Source organism: Psammomys obesus, unplaced genomic scaffold (genome assembly GCF_907164565.1).
Source record: "Psammomys obesus unplaced genomic scaffold, mPsaObe1.curated_primary_1811, whole genome shotgun sequence".
NCBI lineage: Eukaryota > Metazoa > Chordata > Mammalia > Rodentia > Muridae > Psammomys > Psammomys obesus.
In genome coordinates, this window is record NW_026586173.1 from 6,333,677 (window position 1) to 6,354,466 (window position 20,790).

Here is a 20,790-nt window from a genome sequence, read left to right on the forward strand (position 1 = left end):
ACACACACACACACACACACACACACACACACACACACACACACACATTCCTGCATATCACATCACCTGCGTATACTACATGTTTTCAGTCAATGTGATAAGACTTTTTTCATCCCAGCTATACAAGCAAAAACATCTTTTCCTACTAACTTATTCCAACCATTTTTTGGGGGGCAAATGTTCCTAAAATTCTCCCAGTTTTGTCTTAGGTTTACCTTTTCTTAAAATCTACAGAGCTATGTGCATGTTCTCCCACTGTCTCTGAAGGAAAGGAAAGGAAATGCTATACTCTCCCCAGTGAAGTTATTTATAGGAATTCAGGCCTGTGTATATTGTTTTCAATGATTGCTGACATAATTCTCTTCTACTAAAGTGAAAAGTGAAGAATTCTATGGAAAGCCAATTGCTTCCCATCGTGCCCCTGAAGACAGGCTGCCACAGGGAAGCAGTGAGGCAGAGCACCAGGAGCTTAAAGATGGTTTACAAACCAGCTCTGCTTTGGAGCAGCCCAGTTTCTGGAAGGAGTTCGTCAAGCATAGCGCAGGAGCGAAATCAGGTGGCAGTGTTGAGGAAACAGTGAGTGTTACACACTCATCTGTGGCTGAAGGTGGAAATGTGTATGTGTGTGTGTATATGCATGTTGTGTGTACCGTGTTTGTGTATGTATTTGTGTTGTATGTCATGTGTGTGAGTGTGTGTTATGTAGAATAGGAGCTTAAAATTGTCTACCTAATCCTGCTTAAAGCTGAGTTCTCCTGCTCTATTATCCTTTCTATTCTCTCTCTCTCTCTCTCTCTCTCTCTCTCACACACACACACACACACACACACACACACACACACACACACACTCTTGCAGCGTTTAAGATATCCTAGAGGGGACAGGAAGTTTCACAAGGTCCAAATATAAGGTCCAAATATATCTGAGCACAGGGGTCTTCTATGAGACTGTTTATCCAACTAAGGACCATGCATGGATATAACCTACAACCCCTGTTCAGACATAGCCCATCGTAGCTCAGTATCCATGTGGGTTCCCTAGTAAGGGGGACAGGAATTGTTTCTGACACAAACTCATGAGCTTCCCCTTCCCCCTGAGGGAGGAGCAGCCTTGCTAGGCCACAGATAAGGACATTGCAACCATCCTGAAGATACCTGAGAAGCTAGGGCCAGATGGAAGGAGAGGAGGACACCCCCTCTCAGTGGACTCTGAAGGGGGCAGAGAGGAGATGAGGGAGGGAGGGCAGGATTGGGAGGGAAAGAGAGAGAGGGCTACACCTGGGATACAAATGAATGTATAAAATTATTTAAAAATTAAAAAAGATTAAAAAAAAGAATTATACAATAAAAAAACCTGCTTTCATCAAGGGTACACCTGTATTCTAGAATGGGCTGTACAGGGGGAGAAGATGAGTACAGTTCAGTTACCTTCAACCTTGTAGACACTGAGTCCCTGGGTAAATGGGGATCTGACATTAGAAAGGCCACAACAGGTCAAATCAATTCAGAAGTTACCTGCTCTGGACAAGCACAAACCTGCTGGGAATCATATTCAAAGGTTATACATATATGTCAAGCATCTGTGGCTTAATAAACCAGTGTGGTCTCACAGCCATCCAAGCCTTTGCTGATCACTTATATACCACATTTGCTGGTATAGCCTTTTATATAGACAAAACTGCTTGTATCCTTCAGTTGCTGCCTTTACTTCCTTGGGACTTTTCTAGTTGTATTAACCATTAAGTGGGGTCCCACTACCTTATGTCTTCATTTTCATAAGTTTACTAGATTTGGAAGCCTTGCCAGGAAATAATTTTCATTATTTTTTCCTCAGCTGTGATAGCCACAGAAACGCAATCAATCTTAACAGAGATATTAAGTGCCAAGTCTTGTGTTACAGTTCAGGAACGGAGCAGACAAAGTAGAACTTCAGTTCTCCTGAATATCACTGCGGTTGAGAGAAACACTGCTGCTGAGGGCACATTGTATGGTGATAGAACTTATCCTCAGTAAGAGAAATTAGTTGTTAGAATTTAGCCTGGAAAATACAAGGGCAGTATTCCAGGTCAGGCAGCATCATATGTAAAGGCCCAGAGCTCAAAATGAAGAATTTTTAAGAAATTAAAATAATCATCAAATGCAGTAAGTTCTAACCTGGCTTCCTATGAGATAATTTGACAGATACAAAGCTAAACGCAAAAGACTGGCTCTTTCAGGCTCAGAGGCCACATAGACATTGAGAGCTTTACTCAAAGGGCAGTAGGGAGCCACGATGTGCTTAATCAGGGAAAGTGATCCTCTCAGATCCAGGGAGCCTCTCTCAGCATGGAGACTGCAGTAGACCTGGCAAAAGCTGGCAATGGCTGGCTACCTAAGAGAGATCTCAGTAGTCCAGATAAGACACAGGAGGGTGTCTCAGGCAGTGGAAACAGGGAGAGGTGGGTTCATGCTATGCATAATTTAGAAAAAAAAGAACCTGACATATGTGGGGGAGGAAAGACACACAGAAGGGCAGAGGGGTTGTGAGATTGGTTGGAGAGGATGGAGACATTAAAAGTGACTTGTCCTCCTTGTTCACAGCACTCCAAAAAACAAGACCCTATCTTGTAGTGGAAGTTTTGGCTTCTTTGTAAGCTTAGTTACGTTATGGAAATGTGTTATGTTTTAATCCCCAAGTGTGGGGTTTTAGTTGGGCTTTAATTTGTCCGAAGCTGATAATTGTCTTGTGTGGGGCGTGGTTTTTGCCAGCTGGTAAGGGCCTGCCAGCGGCAGCAGGGAGAGGGGCGTGGTCTAGGAATCTGAGGATACGAATATGCGAGCCCCAAAGGAGAAAGTATGACACGTGGTGTTGGCGTGTGGTGTGTAGCAGTATGAGGAGAGCAGAGATGGATGGAAAGAAATGTTTGGGGTGCAGTGGCTTGGAGGTCACTGCTGGCTGTGTTTGTTAATGACAGAGATTGGCATAGCCCTGAAAGAACCCATTGACCCTAAACAGCTGGGAGAAGTAAAGGGATCTGCTTCTCCTCTCCCCACTTAACCTTCCTTCTCTCTCTTAAGTAGGGTAAAAGGGTGGTTGTAAGAGAGGTGAAGTTGTACATACCCTCAATAAAAGTGAATATAGACCTGGAAGCTTTGTCACAGTGTCTTTGAGCAAAAGTAATCGTTCCTTTTTTGTTTGTTTGTGTCTGTTTTTTTTCTAATATAGCTCTACTATCTTTTATAATAACATTTGGTTCAGTATTCTTTTCGGGTGGGAAAATTCTGTTATTTGTGGGAAAACATTTGTAGTATCATACTGTGAGCTCTACTGTTAGGACCTTGCAGATGGAACCACTAGTGAAGACTGGGTTCAAAGTTATTCTCCTGGGTTGGCAAAAAAATCAGTAGCTCCTGTTTCTGGAGTTGGCGCAACATGTCATTGGGTTCTGCATGCATTTTCTTGTTTAATCCTCCAGTCAATATAATAGGAAGTGCTATTTTCATTTTAATAAAGGAGAGAATTGAGACATGGAGAGGAAAGAAAATTATTCCAGGTCAAACTGGCAGTTTGTGGAGCCTGAACTTAAAGTCCATGCCATTAGCTACATCATCCACATTCAGTCCACCACACAATATTTTTTTTCTTATCCATCCAGGACTCAGTATGTTAGATTATTTTTCTGAAGATTTTATACTACATCTGTCCACTTTTCTGCACATTCACATAAGATTGTGGACTGTTTTAGCTCCTTTCTATCTGCTAAAGATTTAATATTTAATAGGCTACCATGCCTTCTGCAAACCTGGGAGGGTTCTCTTTGAATTTCCTTTGACAGATCATTCACACACAAAACAAATTACATTTGATTTGTCCTACCAACTGTCCTTTGGGGAATCTCTTATTAATACTTCTTCTTATAGAAACACGTCAATCTACGCTTGATCTACATCTTAGCTTTAAGCTAATTTTCTGCCTTGGAGGGGAAAACAGAGACTTCCCATCATCCACCTTTTTAAGGCATGTTTGATCCTGACACCTTGTCAAAACTGTTGTGAAAGCCGAGGTAAATTATTTTCATATGTTATGCTTGATTCACAAGTTCACTCACAACGCGCCCCTTTCCCCCTACTCCAGGGTTAGAGCTATCCGAATTCAGGTAAATTCACTCTGGAACTTTGTAGTAGTTGTTCCCACTTTCTTCCTTCCTTCAGCTCTTTCATAAACTCCAAAGAAGCCTGCAGGAGGTTCAAGGAAATCATTCTTTTGTGTGAGGTAAAAGCCACAGGGGTTGGCTCTAGGAGAAGAGAGAACTAATGTCCGTCCTGATGCATCAAGGAACCAATGCCTTCCATGTTCCATTGTGTAAAGCCTAGAACGAATGGCATCCAGTAAGGGTGAATAGATGAGGTAACAAAATAACACAAAAGAACTCAGAATGCCATTCATTTTCCTCCACTTTCTAAGTGCCAGTAAAATGAAGAATAAAGTTGTTTTGGAAAGGAAGGATTTTTTTTTTTTTTTTTTAACAGAAGGCATTGTGATCCTGTACGGTCTTCAGTTTAACTTGACAGAGATGGAAGGGAGAGGGAAAAAAAAACAAACAAAACAAGAACAAAAATAAGACAAAAACCAAGTGATAGCATATATAAGTTTAGTTAAAAAAAAACAAAACAATAAAAAATACTCGGCTTCCATGGTAGTACAAATTCAAACTTTCCACAAGTGATTAAGTAAAAGATTAGTACTTTTACAAAGTGTGGGTGCTTTACTTGCCTCTATGCCTACCTTTTCTTCAATGGTCTCTCCTCTGTATTATTAGCTACAACTCCAAACTGCCTCTAGGCCTTGTAGGCAAACAGATATAGAGAAACCTAACTAAGCCTCAGAAACCTTAGAGTGTATGATGTTTGCTTCATCCTGTTCCCACTTCCTTGAGGAAAGTTCAGATTTTCTTCAGACTGAATGCATTTGTTTGAAGTGAGCTCCTGCCTAAGCCCTGACCCATGTGGCACGTTTGTCTGAAATTAACACCTCACTAGCACAAGTACCTGATGAGACCAGTGAGTGTGAGAATGTGAGCAAATGTAGATGTGTCCTAATCATAGTGAAATAACATCACCAAAGTTCAGCCAGGATCACACGTATAATAAAACAATATTGATTGATTCTAGGAAGAGCCAAAGATCAGTTCTACCCAATTACACTTTGGCTACCCCTGACAAAGCAGCATGGCTCAGGGATTATTTCACAGCTCTTTTATAGATGACTGCCATTACAAAATGTTCTTTGTGACACATGAAAGTGTATTTCTATTTGTGCCTGTAAATAAGTTGTATTTATATGTATGTACATGTATACATATATGAACACACAAGTGATAATGAAATATTAATGTCTTTTTTATGAAACTCAAGAGATAATGAGGCAAAAGAAAGAAGAGTGGGTCTGAATCACAAAATCCAAAAAGGAGAGGGAGGGATCCTGATTGACCTATATTTGTAGTGGGGCACTTGACTAGCATGTATTAAAAAAATATTCCTAAGCAAAGAGGGAGAGTCAGAGAGACAGGCAGGCAGGCAAACACACACACACACACACACACACACACACACACAAACACACAGAGAGAGAGAGGCAGACAGACAGATAGACAGACAGAGAGACAAATAGAGCCATAAAGAGAAAGAGTAGAAATTCTCTTCTGCCACAAAGAATGAAGATGTGTCATTTGTAATAAAATAGATGCAACCTGAATAACAGTAATAAATATATTAAAGCCATCCTCACACAAATGCCACATTTTCTTCAGTTTATATACATAAAATATATAAAGTCATATATATTATATACAATGTGGCATGAAAACAAAAGTGAAGCTACTTAGGAAACAAACATGGGTGGGAAAAGGAGTAAGAAGGCATAGGGTAACAGGGTTCAGTGCACATTGTATTCTTATGTGTCAATATGTGTTATGTAGCCCCATATAATAAAAACAATAATGAAACAGAATAGTCTCTTACTGCAGAGCAGAAACAATTAGAGTCCTAGAAAGTCACAGGACAGAAACTTTCTAGCCTAGTTTGTCTCCAACACTCTTGCAGCCATGCAATTCCAGTAGCAAAGTCTTGGAAGGATGGCTGGAATATTCTCTTTATGGCTAGATGCCTAGTATAGGCTATGATCTAGACAGCTATGTCCCAGCTAGGCGTTAGGGGAAGATTCCCAAATGGGCAATTAATTTAGATTTAATAGGACAGTTACTGTAAGTTTAAATAAATGCCAGTTAAATATTAACAGCGTATTTATTGAAGATTAACATTGCTGGATGCATTGTGGGATTTTCTTTTCCTTAAAGAAACCCTTTATCGGAAGACTTTTAATCATCTTGACTCCTCCATCGGCTTGCTTTAGATCTGGGGCAGCTCATTAATTACGTTGTATGATAGTTTTCTGAATTCTGAAGTGGTACCTTGGCTTACTGGAGAGTGGAAGGGCAGGAGGAAGAGGCTATTTCTGCAGAGCAGGAACAGATAAGTGACTCTGAAGGGTAAACTGCTTCTGAGAAGAGGGCTGAGGAGCATCATAATCACAGCCTATTAGAGTTGGAAGGGTCCTTGGAAAGCGTCTAATCCAAGCTCCTCTTGTAGAAGTCAGGAGGTAAAGACCCAGGCACTTCCTCATGGAAAGTAAGTGGCAGGCTGGGGATGCAACTCAGACCCTTGATCCCCAACTCCCAATAGTTTTCATCTTACTCTGGAATCCTTCTTTTAACTCTTCAGAAAGGTGTTAGCCTATTGGAATGAATTAGCTTAGAGATCTTCACAGAGATTCCCCGTCCCTGCAGGTTGTTTCATTTTACAAACGAAAGTACTGACATTTCCAAATAGCAACCGAGTTCTGCTGATGGGCTGAGAGGAACTGGAACCCAGGTGTTCTGGTTTACAAATTGATATGTGTACAGAACTCATTACTAGTAAAAACTGTAGTTGAGGCAGGATATAATAGAGCACGTTCTCATTTCATTGAGATTTACCTTTTCTGTTCCTGCTCTGAGCTATGGAACAAGGAGTAAAATCTTCCAAAGAAAACTGTTGGTAAAAGGTTAGGGAGAGATGTTGAGTAGTAGGTGATTGTTTAAGGAGACAAGAAACAGGGCCATGAACAGTGTATGTCCCTGACAGCAACTGGGGTGTGCTCTGGGTTTGAGCAGTGAAGAATGCCATGCATGGGCTTGTTCTGATATCAGAAGCCAGTTCCTGAGGGGTTGAACAGCTTCTTGCAAACATTAGACTTGATAGGGAGTGTGTATGTGAGGATATTCAGGTAGACTGATGCACACATGTAACCTCTCTAGAAGAATTATGGTGCTAACTGCTCTGGGGTGTTGGAAGGGTTAGAAGACCAAATGACTTGCTGGAAATGGAGCCTGAAACAAGTTGGCCTTGCAGACTCAAAGTGGAGTTACCTGCAGGAAGCATGTGGTTCAGAACCTCCTGGAAGAAGGTCTAAAGGTGTGGCTTACTGCAGATATGTTGGAGGCCTCTTTTCCCCAAACACCTGGAGTTTCTCTTCCTTTCCAGCATACACTGGAACAGAAGAGCTCAAAGTACCCAGACTGCTATCAAAAGAGTGAATGAGAACTTCTCAAGCACAGGCCCTTTCCAGAGGCTTCTGCAGCAGCCATTGGATGGCTAGATATTCAGGGGTGGGTCTGTAAGTTGAGGAAAGTGGTCACTCTTTCCTGCTTGGGGTGGGGAGACTCTTCCTGTTTTCTCCCACGTCCCAGCATGGGGTTTCTTTTCTGTCTTTGGGATCAAGTCGCCTCCTGATGTAAACTCTATGCTGTCTGCTGGCTTGCACTCAACTCCCAGACTCCTCCCGTCCTCTAAATGAATTTCTCTGTTACCTTCTGACAAGTTTGATACAGCTGCTCCAGGTATCATCCCGAGAAACACAGGCAAAGCCATGCTCTGGACCAAACTTCCACATCTGTTCAGGGTCTTATACTGGCACCATGAATTCCACTAGTAAACAAGCAGAGCTGTGTCCCTATGGTCCCATCCTAGTTACAGAGCATGAAGATTTGACTTTTCTGGTTCTGTAGCCCGTAGTTGTTCTTGGTGGATAATGTGGACTGAATGTGGGTATGGAGGCATATACCTGACTGAAGGAGACAGAGCTACCAGGTTACACGCTGAGTTCAGCTGAACACAGCCAGACAAGCAGAGGCTTCTGCTCCCATTCCCTTTGTTCTCGGATTGGGTAGAGTCTATGAAGTCAGCCTGCTACAGGATCCAGCCATGCCACCTACCCTTCATTCCTCCTCAGTAGTAAAGATGTGCTGAGCATTGCTTCCTTAAAGGAAAGGCCTTTCATTTCTGACATGACTTGCCTTCTTCCATTTCTTTCTCACAGTTTGCTTATACCGTAAGTGTATTGTTTGTTTTGAGAAACCCCTTATGCCCTGGTTGTATCTACTGTTAGACAGCATGCTCTGTGTGCACTTACCTGACTAGGGAATTTGTTCTACATTAGAATGTCCCTAAGTATATTCCCCTTCTCTTAAGCAATGACTGTGGAAAGGCCAGTTTGGTGCCTAGAAATCTGGACAAGTACCACAGGTTTGATTCTTAAGGAGAAGGTAGGTTTCAGCTTATTTTCCTCAGCTTATGGTAGTACAATTCGGAGTTCACTAGATTGTCACCATCTGTGAATCTCATTGTAAGTAAAGCTGCTGAGAAACCAGAGCACACCAGGCTGCTGGTACCTGGAGGGCAGGCCTGCATGCTCTCCTTCATTTTTATCTAGTTCTCAACATGGGCCCTCTACATGCTGGTTTACTGTATCAGGTTCAGAGGAATCAATGGATGCCCAGAGGAACCATGAGCGATTTGTGGTCCCCACCACGGTTGTCTGTATGGCACCCAGATGAAGCAATAAAAACCAGCACTTGATACTCAGCTATTCTGCAGTATTCATAGCTGTGGACCAATGGGAAACAACTGGAACAGGTGTCAGGAGTCCTGAGTTCTTGTCCCGCTTTGCTCTATATTAGCTTTACACCTATTATGGCTTTCTGGGACTCAAACCTTCCTTTCTGAAATAAGGGGGATGAATTGCACATCTTCCCACATCCTTTCTGGAACATCATTCTGTGATTCTCTGGGTCTGAGATTTTACTATGACCTAAATCTTACACAAGAGACAATTTTGCCCTGACCTCTCTGACTCTTGGGATGCACTCTCTGGATACCTGCCCTTTGTATTCTTGGCACTTTGATTTTTCTCATTCAGTTGCCCTTCATAGCTTTTCCCTACAGTCTCTCTGCTTTGTGCATCTCTTATAAAGTTCTGTGGGTTTCAAAGCCCATAGACAGGCAGCCAGGCCCCTGCCTTTTCTTCATCTCCTTCTTCTCGGATTGCTCTATTTCTGACCTCTTTTCTCTTGGTGCCACTATCATCCCTTCTTCATGTTGCCCTGTTGCTTTTCCCACTGAAATCCTAACACACTGGACTATAGTCGGATCAGCAGTGATTTTTATTGTGATCCTGTATTCATAGAAAAGCAAAAAAGGAAAAAAAAAAGAACATGCATTTTTTACCAAAGCCCAGCCCTTCCCTACACCCCTGGAGGCACCTCTTTGTCCAGATTTACACTGCTCTTTCTGATTAAATCTTCCAATATCTGTTTGATGTCACACCACTCACCAACTGCCCTGCATTTTTCATCTTGCCTGTACTTTCATTTGAAATCTCCACCAGGAGAGGGGGGCCTTTCGCCTCTGTAGAGAACTAGAGCTGGCATTTCTTAAGCTCCTGCTCTTCCTTTTGCATGGTGGAATAGCCATAATCTCTTTAGCTCATCCTTGCTTGCTGTAGGTAACATAGACTAAAACTAAACAAGAGCCATCTATAGGGTTATCTCCCTGTTCAAATCCTAGTTCAGTGTACAGGTGCTAGATCAGGTAGAAACCACCAATACACTCCTATCTGCTTCATTCAGTGTGCATGTGTGCATGTGTACATGTGTGTGTGTGTGTGTGTGTGTGAGAGAGAGAGAGAGAGAGACAGACAGACAGACAGAGAGAGAGACAGAGACAGAGAAACAGAGACAGAGAGACAAGGAGAGACAGAGACAAAGAGAGACAGAGAGAAAGAGAGAGAGAGAGAGAGAGAGAGAGAGAGAGAGAGAGCTTGAAAGGTATTGTCCTAAAGATATTTTTATAACCTGAAGCAATTACAGCTGTCAGTGCAGAGACAAGCTGTGACAAGTTGATTTATGTGTACAGTATATGTGTATGTGAGAAAGAAGGGAGGAAGGGGAGGAGGATTGAGGGGGGGAGAAGATGGAGGTGGTACTCGTTAGGAGTCTGCTTTCCAGGAGGCAGAGAGGAAGTTGTTTCTATAAAGAACACAAATAATAAAATTGCTCTGACTGTCATCCCTTTTTCATTAACTCAGATATGCTGGGAAAAATAAAATAAATCCAGCAGTTTTTATGAAGCCAGAGACAGGATATAAGATAAGCCACTAAGTGCTAGTTATATTTAGGGATTAGGGGATGGGAAGGCAATTGACATGCGATTCTGATCTTCATTTTTTTAAAGCACTTCAATAGCAGGTTTGAAGAGAGCCTATCTGTCTTGTTAATTGTGTGGGCATCTCTGACCTTTGGCCACTTTCTTGACTTTTACTTGTGAATAGAATTTGGATTCCTGGGCCCACAAAGCAGACGTTGTAAGTGACTTTTCTTTGTCTTCCTGAAAGTTACCTGAGCTCTGCTGGGCTTTCTGTGGACAGCTGTCGGGATGCTGCATGTCAGCACTCTTTCTTGTGGCCATGATAGTTTGCATGTCTGAGATGAAGTGCATTCAGGACAGCATAGACTATATCTTAAGGAGCCTGTGAGGATTATTTTTCTGTCTAGCCGTAATAATGAAGCAGAAGCAGGAAAAATGTATTAATAAAGCCTCTTCCATCTTAAATGGTTTTCTAAGTATTTTTCCTGTAGAGTTAATCATGTATGTAGGTCCCTTGGGACAGCCTGTTTGTTGTCATTATCACCATTTCTAGATGCAAAACCTAATGCTCATTTGTACCTATCTGGAATTAGATGCAAGAGACTGAATTAGAATTTGTCATGAAAGGAATCAGTCCCTGCATTCTTTCAGGCCTGGTTCTTGGGGGAAGTGGCTCCAAAGCCCAGAATGAGTTCCTTTCCTTTCCTTATGCCTAGTGTTTGTTTCCATGAGTGTGGAGTTTTGGAAGAGGGGTTGTGATGGGAACATAGGAGGGATATCTGGTAGATTATTAGGAGTTAGGCACTGGCTTTATGGAAAGAACCGTAGACTCAGCAGCTGGTTAAACAGCAAAGAGAAGCCCATGCCTGCTGTTTGTGCTTACAAGTAGCTCAACTGAATGAAATAGTTTTCTGATTTTCATATTTTCCCTTTGGAAAGTGAATAAGCTTCACACACACACACACACACACACACACACACACACACAAGTCAGTTGTTTTTATCATAAGTCAATAGCCAGCTTTTTTTTTTTTTTTTTTTTTGGCACAGTATGTCAAAAGGTTCCCTGGTATCAAAAATAGTGGATGAGTTCCCTGAGACTTTAATATCTGAAAGAGTCACCAGAGGAGACAGTGGGGAATTGACCAAGCATTTAACACCTCTAGTGTAAAGTTGTTCAATACTTCATGGCCCAGAAGAATCTGGGCAACTACTAAGGAAAAAACAAAACAAACAAACAAACAAAAACAAAAACAAAAGAACAAGCTTGCTCATCTTCCTTTGTGGCCCAAAGCTGACCTCTACCCTCCCCTCTAATGTTGGAGTGTGAGGGGGAAATTGTGGGAGAAGATACTTGTGGATCCTTACATGCTATCCACATTGAAATGGCCGGTGTTACACAACAGGGTTAATAGCCCAGTGATACCAGCACCCCTGTCCTTAATAATTTTTCTTTAGTCATGTTTTGGTGTCTGGTGTTAGATGGCCTTGGGCAAGAGCTTCTTCTTCTTTTTCTTCTTCTTCACTGTTATTTCATAGTTTGCTTTTAAAATGGTATCCCAATTGTATTCTATAAAAGTCTAGGAGAGCAAACAAAACCACTGTATTCTCCCTTCCTTTCCCAGAAACGACTTAAGTCAGTATTGGGAGCTCAGGACTGGATGTCCCTGCTAGGGGAGCCTATCGGTGGTGCCCTCACTGTTCCTACGATCTACCCTCTTCCCTGCACAAGGACTAGGCAAGGTCCATCAGAGCTTTGGTGGAGGGCGAAACATGATGTAGGCACAGAGGAATGAGGAGCAGAGAGAAGGCACAGCACCTGGGGCAAAACCAGCCTTTCTTTGGGCTTCAAAGATTTAAAGAAAGCCACCCCTCTCGGAGATGAAATCAGGTATGCCAGACTGTGAATTTAGAATCCTGAAAATCTTCCTTATAAACCAGGAGGTGGCTGACATTGGCCCATGCCTGTGTACCTATTCCCCAGCTAGCATACTCAGTGTCTGAGGAGAATTGAGAAAGGCTGTGTTAAACTTGACCAACATTTTAATGCTCATTTCACCCACCAAGATGCTTCTGGAATTTCCGCATTTTTTTTTAAACATGGAAGATCTCTATTTAGAATGATTGTTTTGTGCCTATGGGGTTTCAAGAGGGGGGATGCAGTGCAGAGTGTAGTGTAACATTAAATAAAAAACGAGATTATTTAAAGCGTCCTCCTAACATTGTAGATGTACTCTAAATGCTGATAGAATTAATTTGACCACTTTAAAGGTGCATATATGCATGCTGCAGGCTCTTTTCTTGCTAGTTAGTTTGTGACCCTTATTAAGATGTCTAAGGCTTATTAAGACCTCACAGTAACTTTATCTTCTTAATTGCGAAGTGATTGCTCTTCAAGTCCGGAAATGGTTAAACCGATGGCCAGAGGTGGTGCACCGCCTTGGCCTGGACCGGCGCGGCGGGGGTTAAGGTGGGCGCCCGCGCCCAGCACCCGCCGGGATGAGCGCACAGTCGGTGCCTCCCGCCAGCCGGATCGCTTGGAGTCGGCACCGAGAGAAAGTGGCGGTCAGGGATGGAGCTGCTGCCATGACAACCCCGGCGGTCGGGGCCCGCGCGCGTCGGGGCTGCTCCCGGGAGGAAGGCGGTGCGGAGGCCGGGGGCGGCCGCTAAGCGTGGCGTCCGCGGCTCCGGTGCCGACTCGCTTCGCCTTCTGCAGCGAGCCAGAGAGCGGGCAAGGGACCGCGGCGGTCCGCCCCTGCCGCGCTGCTCCAGCCTTGCTGCTGCGCTGCAGAGACAACCCAAGCTGCGGCGCGAATCTAGGCTCTGAGGAAGTTGACCCAGGCTCTGCGGCAGGATTCCCGAGTCCGGATTGCACGAAGCCGGCTTAGCCGTCGCCTACTGTCACCATCCGTGCCGCCTCTTGCGTGGTCTACTTTCCATCTGCTATTGTTCCAGATTGTTTCTGGCGACGAGCTCTGAAACTTAAGAAAGTGCTGGATTTCCCCTTGTTCGACTGAGGAATCGCAGACTACATCTGCGTAGCTGGATGCAACCCAGCTGCAGCCCGGTTGGATACCAAAGTGCTTACTCCTGTCCAAAGTGCCATGCCTGAACTGCTACAGAGAAGGGGCAGCTCCTGAGACCCTTCACCTGTGCGCCTGCCTTGCGCTTCCCCTTCCTGGCTACCTTCCTCGCCACAGAGAGCACGGAGAAAGTCCGCCTCGGATGTGTGTGGAAACTGGCTCTTGGAGGCTGGCGAGCTGAGGCTGGATTTAGGGGAGGAATATTAGACTTGGAGGAGTCTGCGCGCTTCTCTCCTCCCAGTGCATCGCGCGGTCGCCGCTAGTTCATCCCTGGGTCCACGCGCTCACTCCCCACCCCACCCACTTCCTGTGCTCGCCCGGGGGGCGTGTGCGTGCCTTTACCGGAGTTCTGGGAAGTTGTGGTTGTCGAGAATGGGGGTCTGTGGGTACCTGTTCCTGCCCTGGAAGTGCCTCGTGGTCGTGTCTCTCAGGCTGCTGTTCCTTGTACCCACAGGAGTGCCGGTGCGCAGCGGAGATGCCACCTTTCCCAAAGCTATGGACAACGTGACGGTCAGGCAGGGGGAGAGCGCCACCCTCAGGTAGGGAACAGCCATTCTACGAAATGATGATTTGTTTGGGCTGGGGCAAAGGGGCAGGGGTGCGGGTGTGTTCACTGGAGCTAGCCAGGGCTACTGGAGCGATCTCCTTCCCTGCGCTGCACAATTCCTGGACGAGCTGGCTGCTCTACCAAGGAACATGGCCATCACTGGGTAATGCTAGGGGAGACCCGTGTTTCCCAAACACGGCTTTTTTGACTCAGGGGTTTGTTAAGGGTGAGGTATAGCTGTCTTATTTTGAGGGCAGTGGTCCTGGTACTGCCTGTTCCTGAGCCTGACGGCTATGATGACCTGGGACTTGCCTGAGACTCAGCATGGATGATCTCTTCTCTGAAGTTAATGAGTCCCAAAGCAGGAATCTGGCTTGGTGTGGATGCCCTTTCTCTATCCGTGGCACTGGGAGTTGCCACCAGAGGCTGGACTCTGAAAAACCTCTTCCTGAGCCTGGCTTTGCCAAGGATTTTCTGGGTTGTCTGGATTCCATGAGATGGTGGGCAGAGGCAGATGTGTTCTTCTTTCTGAACGTGGCTTTTGGACACTGGTACCACGGACTCTGATTTGTCTGTGGAAAATGCCATTTACATGAGTGGACGATGTTCTGTTTGTTAGGTTTTCCAAAACAGTCTATGCAAAACTTGATGCCCAACAAAGACTCGATTTAGTGTTGTGTTGGGTCAGGAATGATTTCTGGGGTTGAGGATTGCCGGATCTGGGAGGAGGAGGATCTTGGCTACATTTTGTGTTAAGTGGGGCAAGCTTGTCTCCCTTGTTATACTGCTGTTGAAGCACTAACTCCATTTCCAGTGTTGATAAAAACCATGCAACTCAGAGGAAGGCTACACACCCGATGGTTGTAATGGGAAATTTTCATCTCTGGAATTTTTAAGAGAGCAAGCAACCTTCATATCTCTCTTTGACTTTATGTGTCCTCTTTAATAAAGTTTGCAGAACTGGTCAACTGAATTGACCACAAGTGACAGGACACGATTTTCATCCTCTATGATGATTCCTGGGAAATTAACCTTGGCTTTGGTGTCAGATGTTTTGGTCACATTAGTGTTCTGATATTGGAAGCCTTGTGGACCGTGTACATGACACCCACAGGACAGAAAGTCTTGGGAAGGGACTGCTGACAACACAGAGCTGAATTGTGAGGACATTTTCAAAAACACATGTGATTTAAGAAACCATGCAAGGGCTGCAAACATCCCAAGACCCTTTGTCTTTGGGGACTTAACTCCATGGCTCCAATGAACTCCTGGTTAGTCATTGATACATGAATGAACTCTGTAGGGACGACTTCAGATTAAGGTAAACTGTCTAATTGCCCCCTACCTGAAATGATTGGGCGTCTACTTTATTCAGGGACTTCACTGGAGTTATAAATACACATTGATTTTAGACTATTTCAATAGAAAAAAGGCAAAAACAAAAGCAAACCTCTAAAACATTATAGTCAAGAAAATTTAGTGTACTCTAGATGACTTCTCTGATCCTAATCCTTGGCTGCAGGCAGCAGACCTCCAGGGACAAAACAGAGACACTGTTTATGGGGATTGTTTTAGATACAGGTTAACCCCCACCACTCAAAAGAGAGAAAAGAAGGTAGTCAATACCGTAGGGATCTGAAGTTATAAATAGCCAATTGGCATTGACAGTGACTTTCACATTCTAAGGGAAACAAGGAAATTAGAGTGGCCAAAATGTCATCCCAGGAAGGCAATAGCCTCATAGCTCAGGGGGACCTGGCCTTTCCAAAGCGTGGCTGCATCTGGCAGGTGCCAGGGCCTTGGACTTCTTTCTAATAGTAAGCTCTTGTGTATCGGCTGCTTTGCTGTGTTTTTCACTCTCACCGTAGTCTCTTTCGGTTACTAATGTTTGCATTTTCACATGGACACTCCAGGCAGTGGTGTTGGTTGAATACAAATGGCAGTAGGAGGGTATGGTGAGGCTGTTTCTCTCTGCCTCAGGATTAGTTAAAAACCAACCTTTCAGAAAAAGTCTATCTAGTCTCCTGCTGTGATGTGTCAGCCACAAAGGGCTAGCTGTCTTTGTGACATTCAGGAGGGTGGTCCTCTCAGTGGATGGAACCCTAAAACTTAGGGATTAGATGAACCAGGGTGTGAGTGATAACAAACATTGGTCATGCCCATGGTCCGTGGTCAGAACTGGCACCTGACATAACAGATAACCTGTGTGTGCGCCACCCACGGCCCTCAATGTGTTTCCTCATTCTTCTTTAATTGTACTATGCTCAAGCATGGAGGGGCTTCCTTGTTGAGGGTACACATTTGGGAGTGGAAGCTCTAAATTCATAGACGCATGCTTTGCTTTTCCTTGTTCTGTGTTGGAAAGTCGAATGTAGAGATTTTAGGAAGCATTCTTTTGTGTATAGAAAAATTGCTGAATTTGCATATTACCTATTTATAAGTTGCAACAATCTAGTGGTTGGTTCATGGTCCTGAGATTTGTTTTTTTTTAATTGTGATATGAAACTGGTTTCCATCCTCCCTGATCAACAAGTAGGGAGGCTGAAGCCCTCTGCTCACATGGAAGGGCCCCCAAGCCGCCTTGCAGCAAGACTGCAGTACCCTTCATGACCAGCAGAGGACTTTCTGCTCTAGTTACTTTTTATTCTGCTTTGGTCTCACCAATATCATCTTTGAGATCTCTTGTAATCCCAAAAGAAAATAAATGTTTCAGCAACAAATTCTACTCCAAAGAAACTTTAAAAGTTTGTTTTATTTTATCCAATTATCTCTAACGATCTTTGCGGAGATCCAGGGAAACAATGCCATTGGCAATCTGTACAGTGTTGCAGGCGTTTCTTATCTCCTGCTCTTTCTGTCTTCCCCTTGACGTTCAGAATGCAAATTTTTTATGAATGGTAAGATCACATGACACAGAATGAGTAACTAAATATCCCACTTTTGTTGAGCAGTTATCGTGTATTAGGGAATAATAAAGTGCTTCATATACCGTCCCCCCTGTCACTCAACCTCCTAACATCGTATGTGAATCTTATAATAATTATTATGTAGTTGTTATTATTGCCACACTTTACAGATGATAAAACTGAGGCATTGGTATGAAGAATTAGCCTCACTTGAGCCTGGGGACAATGGCTCAATTGATAGAGTGCTTGTTTAGCTCAGATGGCTCCCTGATGACCCAGTATAACCCTTCCTCTCACAGAGGAAGAAAAAATAAAGCATTGCTTGATTAAGGTAGAAAACTCTAAGAAGTTTTGAAGTGGGGCTAGCAGGAGGCACTAGTAATGATGATGTTAATAAGTTGATCACATGTCAATAAGTTAACTTACTGACCAGTCACTGTATGGTACTATGGCAAGTACATAGTAAGAATTAATCCTTTCTACTCTCTGAAATCCACTTGATTATCTCCCATTTTACAGATGAAGGAGTCGAGTCGAGGCCCAAAGAGCAGCATTTATCTGAATTCATACCAGTAGCAAGTGACAGAACCAGAGCGAGTTCACTAGACCTCATACAACTGAGATTTCCCAAGACTCAACAGGGCCCAGTGAATTCTGCATCTCCCCCCTTCCCCAGTGGTGTTTAATTTCTGCCATCCATTTCTCCTTTGTAGTGTTGCTTAATTGTCTTTCTAAATGGGCTGAGTGCATCCTGGGAGACTAAAGATCACACCTTTTAATGTCATGAGCACCTTGGGATGACAGGTTTTCTACACAGACGAATGAAGACAAAACAAAATGCCTTTCACTGCTTACTGTGTTTCTCTGGCTTTATTTTGTAACTTAAAAATGACCAAACACTAAGATTTATTGTGTGGTTCTTCCAGAAAGGGTTCAGAGCCAAGTGAGGAAGTATGGAAGGAGGCCTGGACTTGGCTTTCAGACCGAGGTCCACTCACCAAAGCCAGCCTGTGAACAAGATAATCAAGAAAACACATGGGACTGGGAAGACAACAGGCAGGGTCTGATTCACGTGCCCCCTGGTGAAGGGAGGCTTGCAGTGATTAAGTCTGAGAACAAGTAGTAGTAAAAGGAAGAGGCAGTAGTGATTGGCTGGGAACCTAAGGTGGCTACCAGGCCAGTGAAGCCCAGGGTCAGACCTTCACTAGGTATCAGAATGCCACTCAGTGATTCAGCCTAGTGAGAAAGCCGTGCCAGACAACCCACAAATAAAACAGCTACTAGCAAAAGTGAATTATTTCCTGGGTGAGGAGCAAGTCGGAGGCTGAATCTCTGCTCTCTCTTGCGTCTAGACTTATAGTGATGGAACTGTGCTAGTTTTCTTGGATGAGTTAAGAACAAATAGTCTGAGTTAATATGCAAAATTAAGGCTGGGTTTCAGTAAAGAACCTCCTTCCAAATTTAGGCCCTTTATTGGTCTCTGTTAGTCTCTGCATATACTCTGAGGGCCCTAGAAGGCAGAACTGTGCCTTTAAAACATTTTTTTTTTATCCTAATGTTAAGCACATGACTTGGTTCATGGGCCTTATTTTGGTTGTTCCTACTAGTAGGAACAAGGCTTTCCAGACTGCTCCATCCTTGGTTGTTTTCATTTTGGCCAAAGTGCAAATTAGACACCACAATGAGGGTTTCCCTGACACCCAAATCAGTTTATCCCCCCTACCAGCCTTAACATTGGCTTTTCACCGTTGGTGCTTTCTTCAGAGCACTCATCTCTGTCTGGAGGCATTCCGCTCATTTGTTTGGTTGCCTTCCTCGCCTGGACAGTGAGTTTTTTTGAGGATAGGTAACACCCTCTGGCTTATTCAGCATATTCACTGAAAATATGGGAAATGACTGACACATTAGCTGTATGAACAAGTGAGGAAAAGTGTATCTAGGGTCACTCCCTTCCCCCCTTGCCTGTCTCTCTTTACCTCTCTTGAGTTGTCCTCGCCCCTTGATGTCCTTGGTGCACTGTCACTGTTGCTCTGGTCACGTGTGGTGTGGGGTAGCTCCTGAGGAGATGGCAGTGTGCAGGTTCCAAATGCATGTACTTTGTTGAGCTGTACGCAGATGGTTCTGTTGGAAATGTTGTTCCTTATTTGATAGCTGTGCTATGATAGATGCCTCCTGCTCTGGCAGGCCACTTTTCTACCCAATCTTTGGAGAAATGTTCTTGATGATGTTCCAGGTGTACGTCAGAGAAAGTAGCCTACTTAAGACAGGGAGGGAAACAGAAGAGCTTCTCCTTTCCATCGTCTATTTTTAGTCCCCCGGCAGCAGTTACGTCATGGTGGAACTATTGATTCCGGCTTATGGGTTCGCCCCTTCCAAATAACAATGCCACACAGGAAGCATGCACTGGGCCTCCTCCCTTGCCTCCTCCTGACTGTACTCCCCTCAGGAGCTGGTCAGGCATCCAGCCTGTGCCTCTGACGATCATGGGCAGATGGGCCTGTGCATGGAGGCTCCTAGAGCTATGCTGAGCCTGTTGGGGAGCCAGAAACCAAAATGGAAAACATGAAAACTCAACCAACTGCGGGGCAGAAGGAATGAGAGTACGCCAGTTCTTACTGGAACCCAAAACTGGGTACAGAGGGAAAACCCAGTTTTCCAGTATCTCTTCCTCTCTCACCAGGGGTGCTCCGGAGAAATAGTTTTCCTTTCCCCTGTCAAGGGCACACACCATTTTGAAGTTTGGAGGATTACAGAGATCATGAAAGCCAGTCACCTGGTTTTAAGTATAGTGAAGGTGATGATGGTCAGTTTTGCTCCAAGGTGGCATCCATCACTAACTCCAGTCAGTCCCTGCCTGTGGGCTCACCAGGGTGTATGTACCTAAAGGAAGCTGGCTCAGCCCACTAAATAGCAAACCATTCTGCGGACCTCCTAGGGGTGCTTCTGTTAGAATCAGCTGACATTTGTTTCTGTTCTCAGTTCTCACCTAACCCTGCTTTCTTTGGACCAAAGCACATTGTTGTTGTTACACTACAGTCCTGACTCTGTGTGGGACAAGCCTGTTTTCTGTGTGTTAAGCCTTGGTATCAGTATTTTCTCAGTGGGATCACAGAAAAGATACAGTTGTTATTACAATTTTTATAGACTGGGAAACAAAAGCAAGGCTCTCCCCCCAGATCACAGGATCAGATAGGAGGCTCGGGCCTGTCTTTTAGGTCCTTTCTCCTTAGTCCAGAGAGCTGGCCTCTTATCGCCTTTTCCTTCTTTCCCAAGTCCCTCTGCTACTCTGAACCTAGTAAACTTGTCTGCTCTTCCTTTTGTAACAAGTGGCTATTTCTCCATGAGCTGTGGCCATGGGGCCTGGGAGGGTGGAGAATTTATGTGGCTTGTGGCATTGACACACCTATAGCCAATCCGCCTCTGTGGGACCGTTCTCTGAATACTGGTGCTGAATTGTTCTGTTCAGAGGAAGCCTTATTCCAGGTTCTACCATTAATCCTTTGCTTCAGCTATCAGCAGCCTTGGGCTTCTCACAGAGAGGTCACTGTTCTATTAAATATCTCCAGGTGTTGTCCCAGAGTGGAGCACCAAACAGTTCAAGGTGGAAACAATTCTACAAGGATGCCACAAGCCAGTGCATCTGGATGCCAGTTGGTTGAGGTCCAGTAGGCAGAGGCTGGGTCTCTTCCTCTCTCATCTATCTATCTGTCTATCTATCTATCTATCTATCTATCTATCTATCTATCTATCTATCT

At 44.3% G+C, this 20,790-nt stretch overlaps 1 protein-coding gene across 4 annotated transcripts in view; it reads left to right on the forward strand.

The window, feature by feature from the left end:
* The window catches only part of Ntm (neurotrimin), a 980,157-nt gene that overhangs the window by 546,526 nt on the left and 412,841 nt on the right, over nucleotides 1-20,790 (forward strand). For all 4 annotated transcript variants that reach the window (XM_055601183.1, XM_055601184.1, XM_055601185.1 and 1 more), the window contains exon 2: nucleotides 14,037-14,121. In XM_055601183.1, the coding sequence (XP_055457158.1) occupies nucleotides 14,037-14,121 (85 nt within the window). The remainder of the gene's footprint in view (nucleotides 1-14,036; nucleotides 14,122-20,790) is intronic.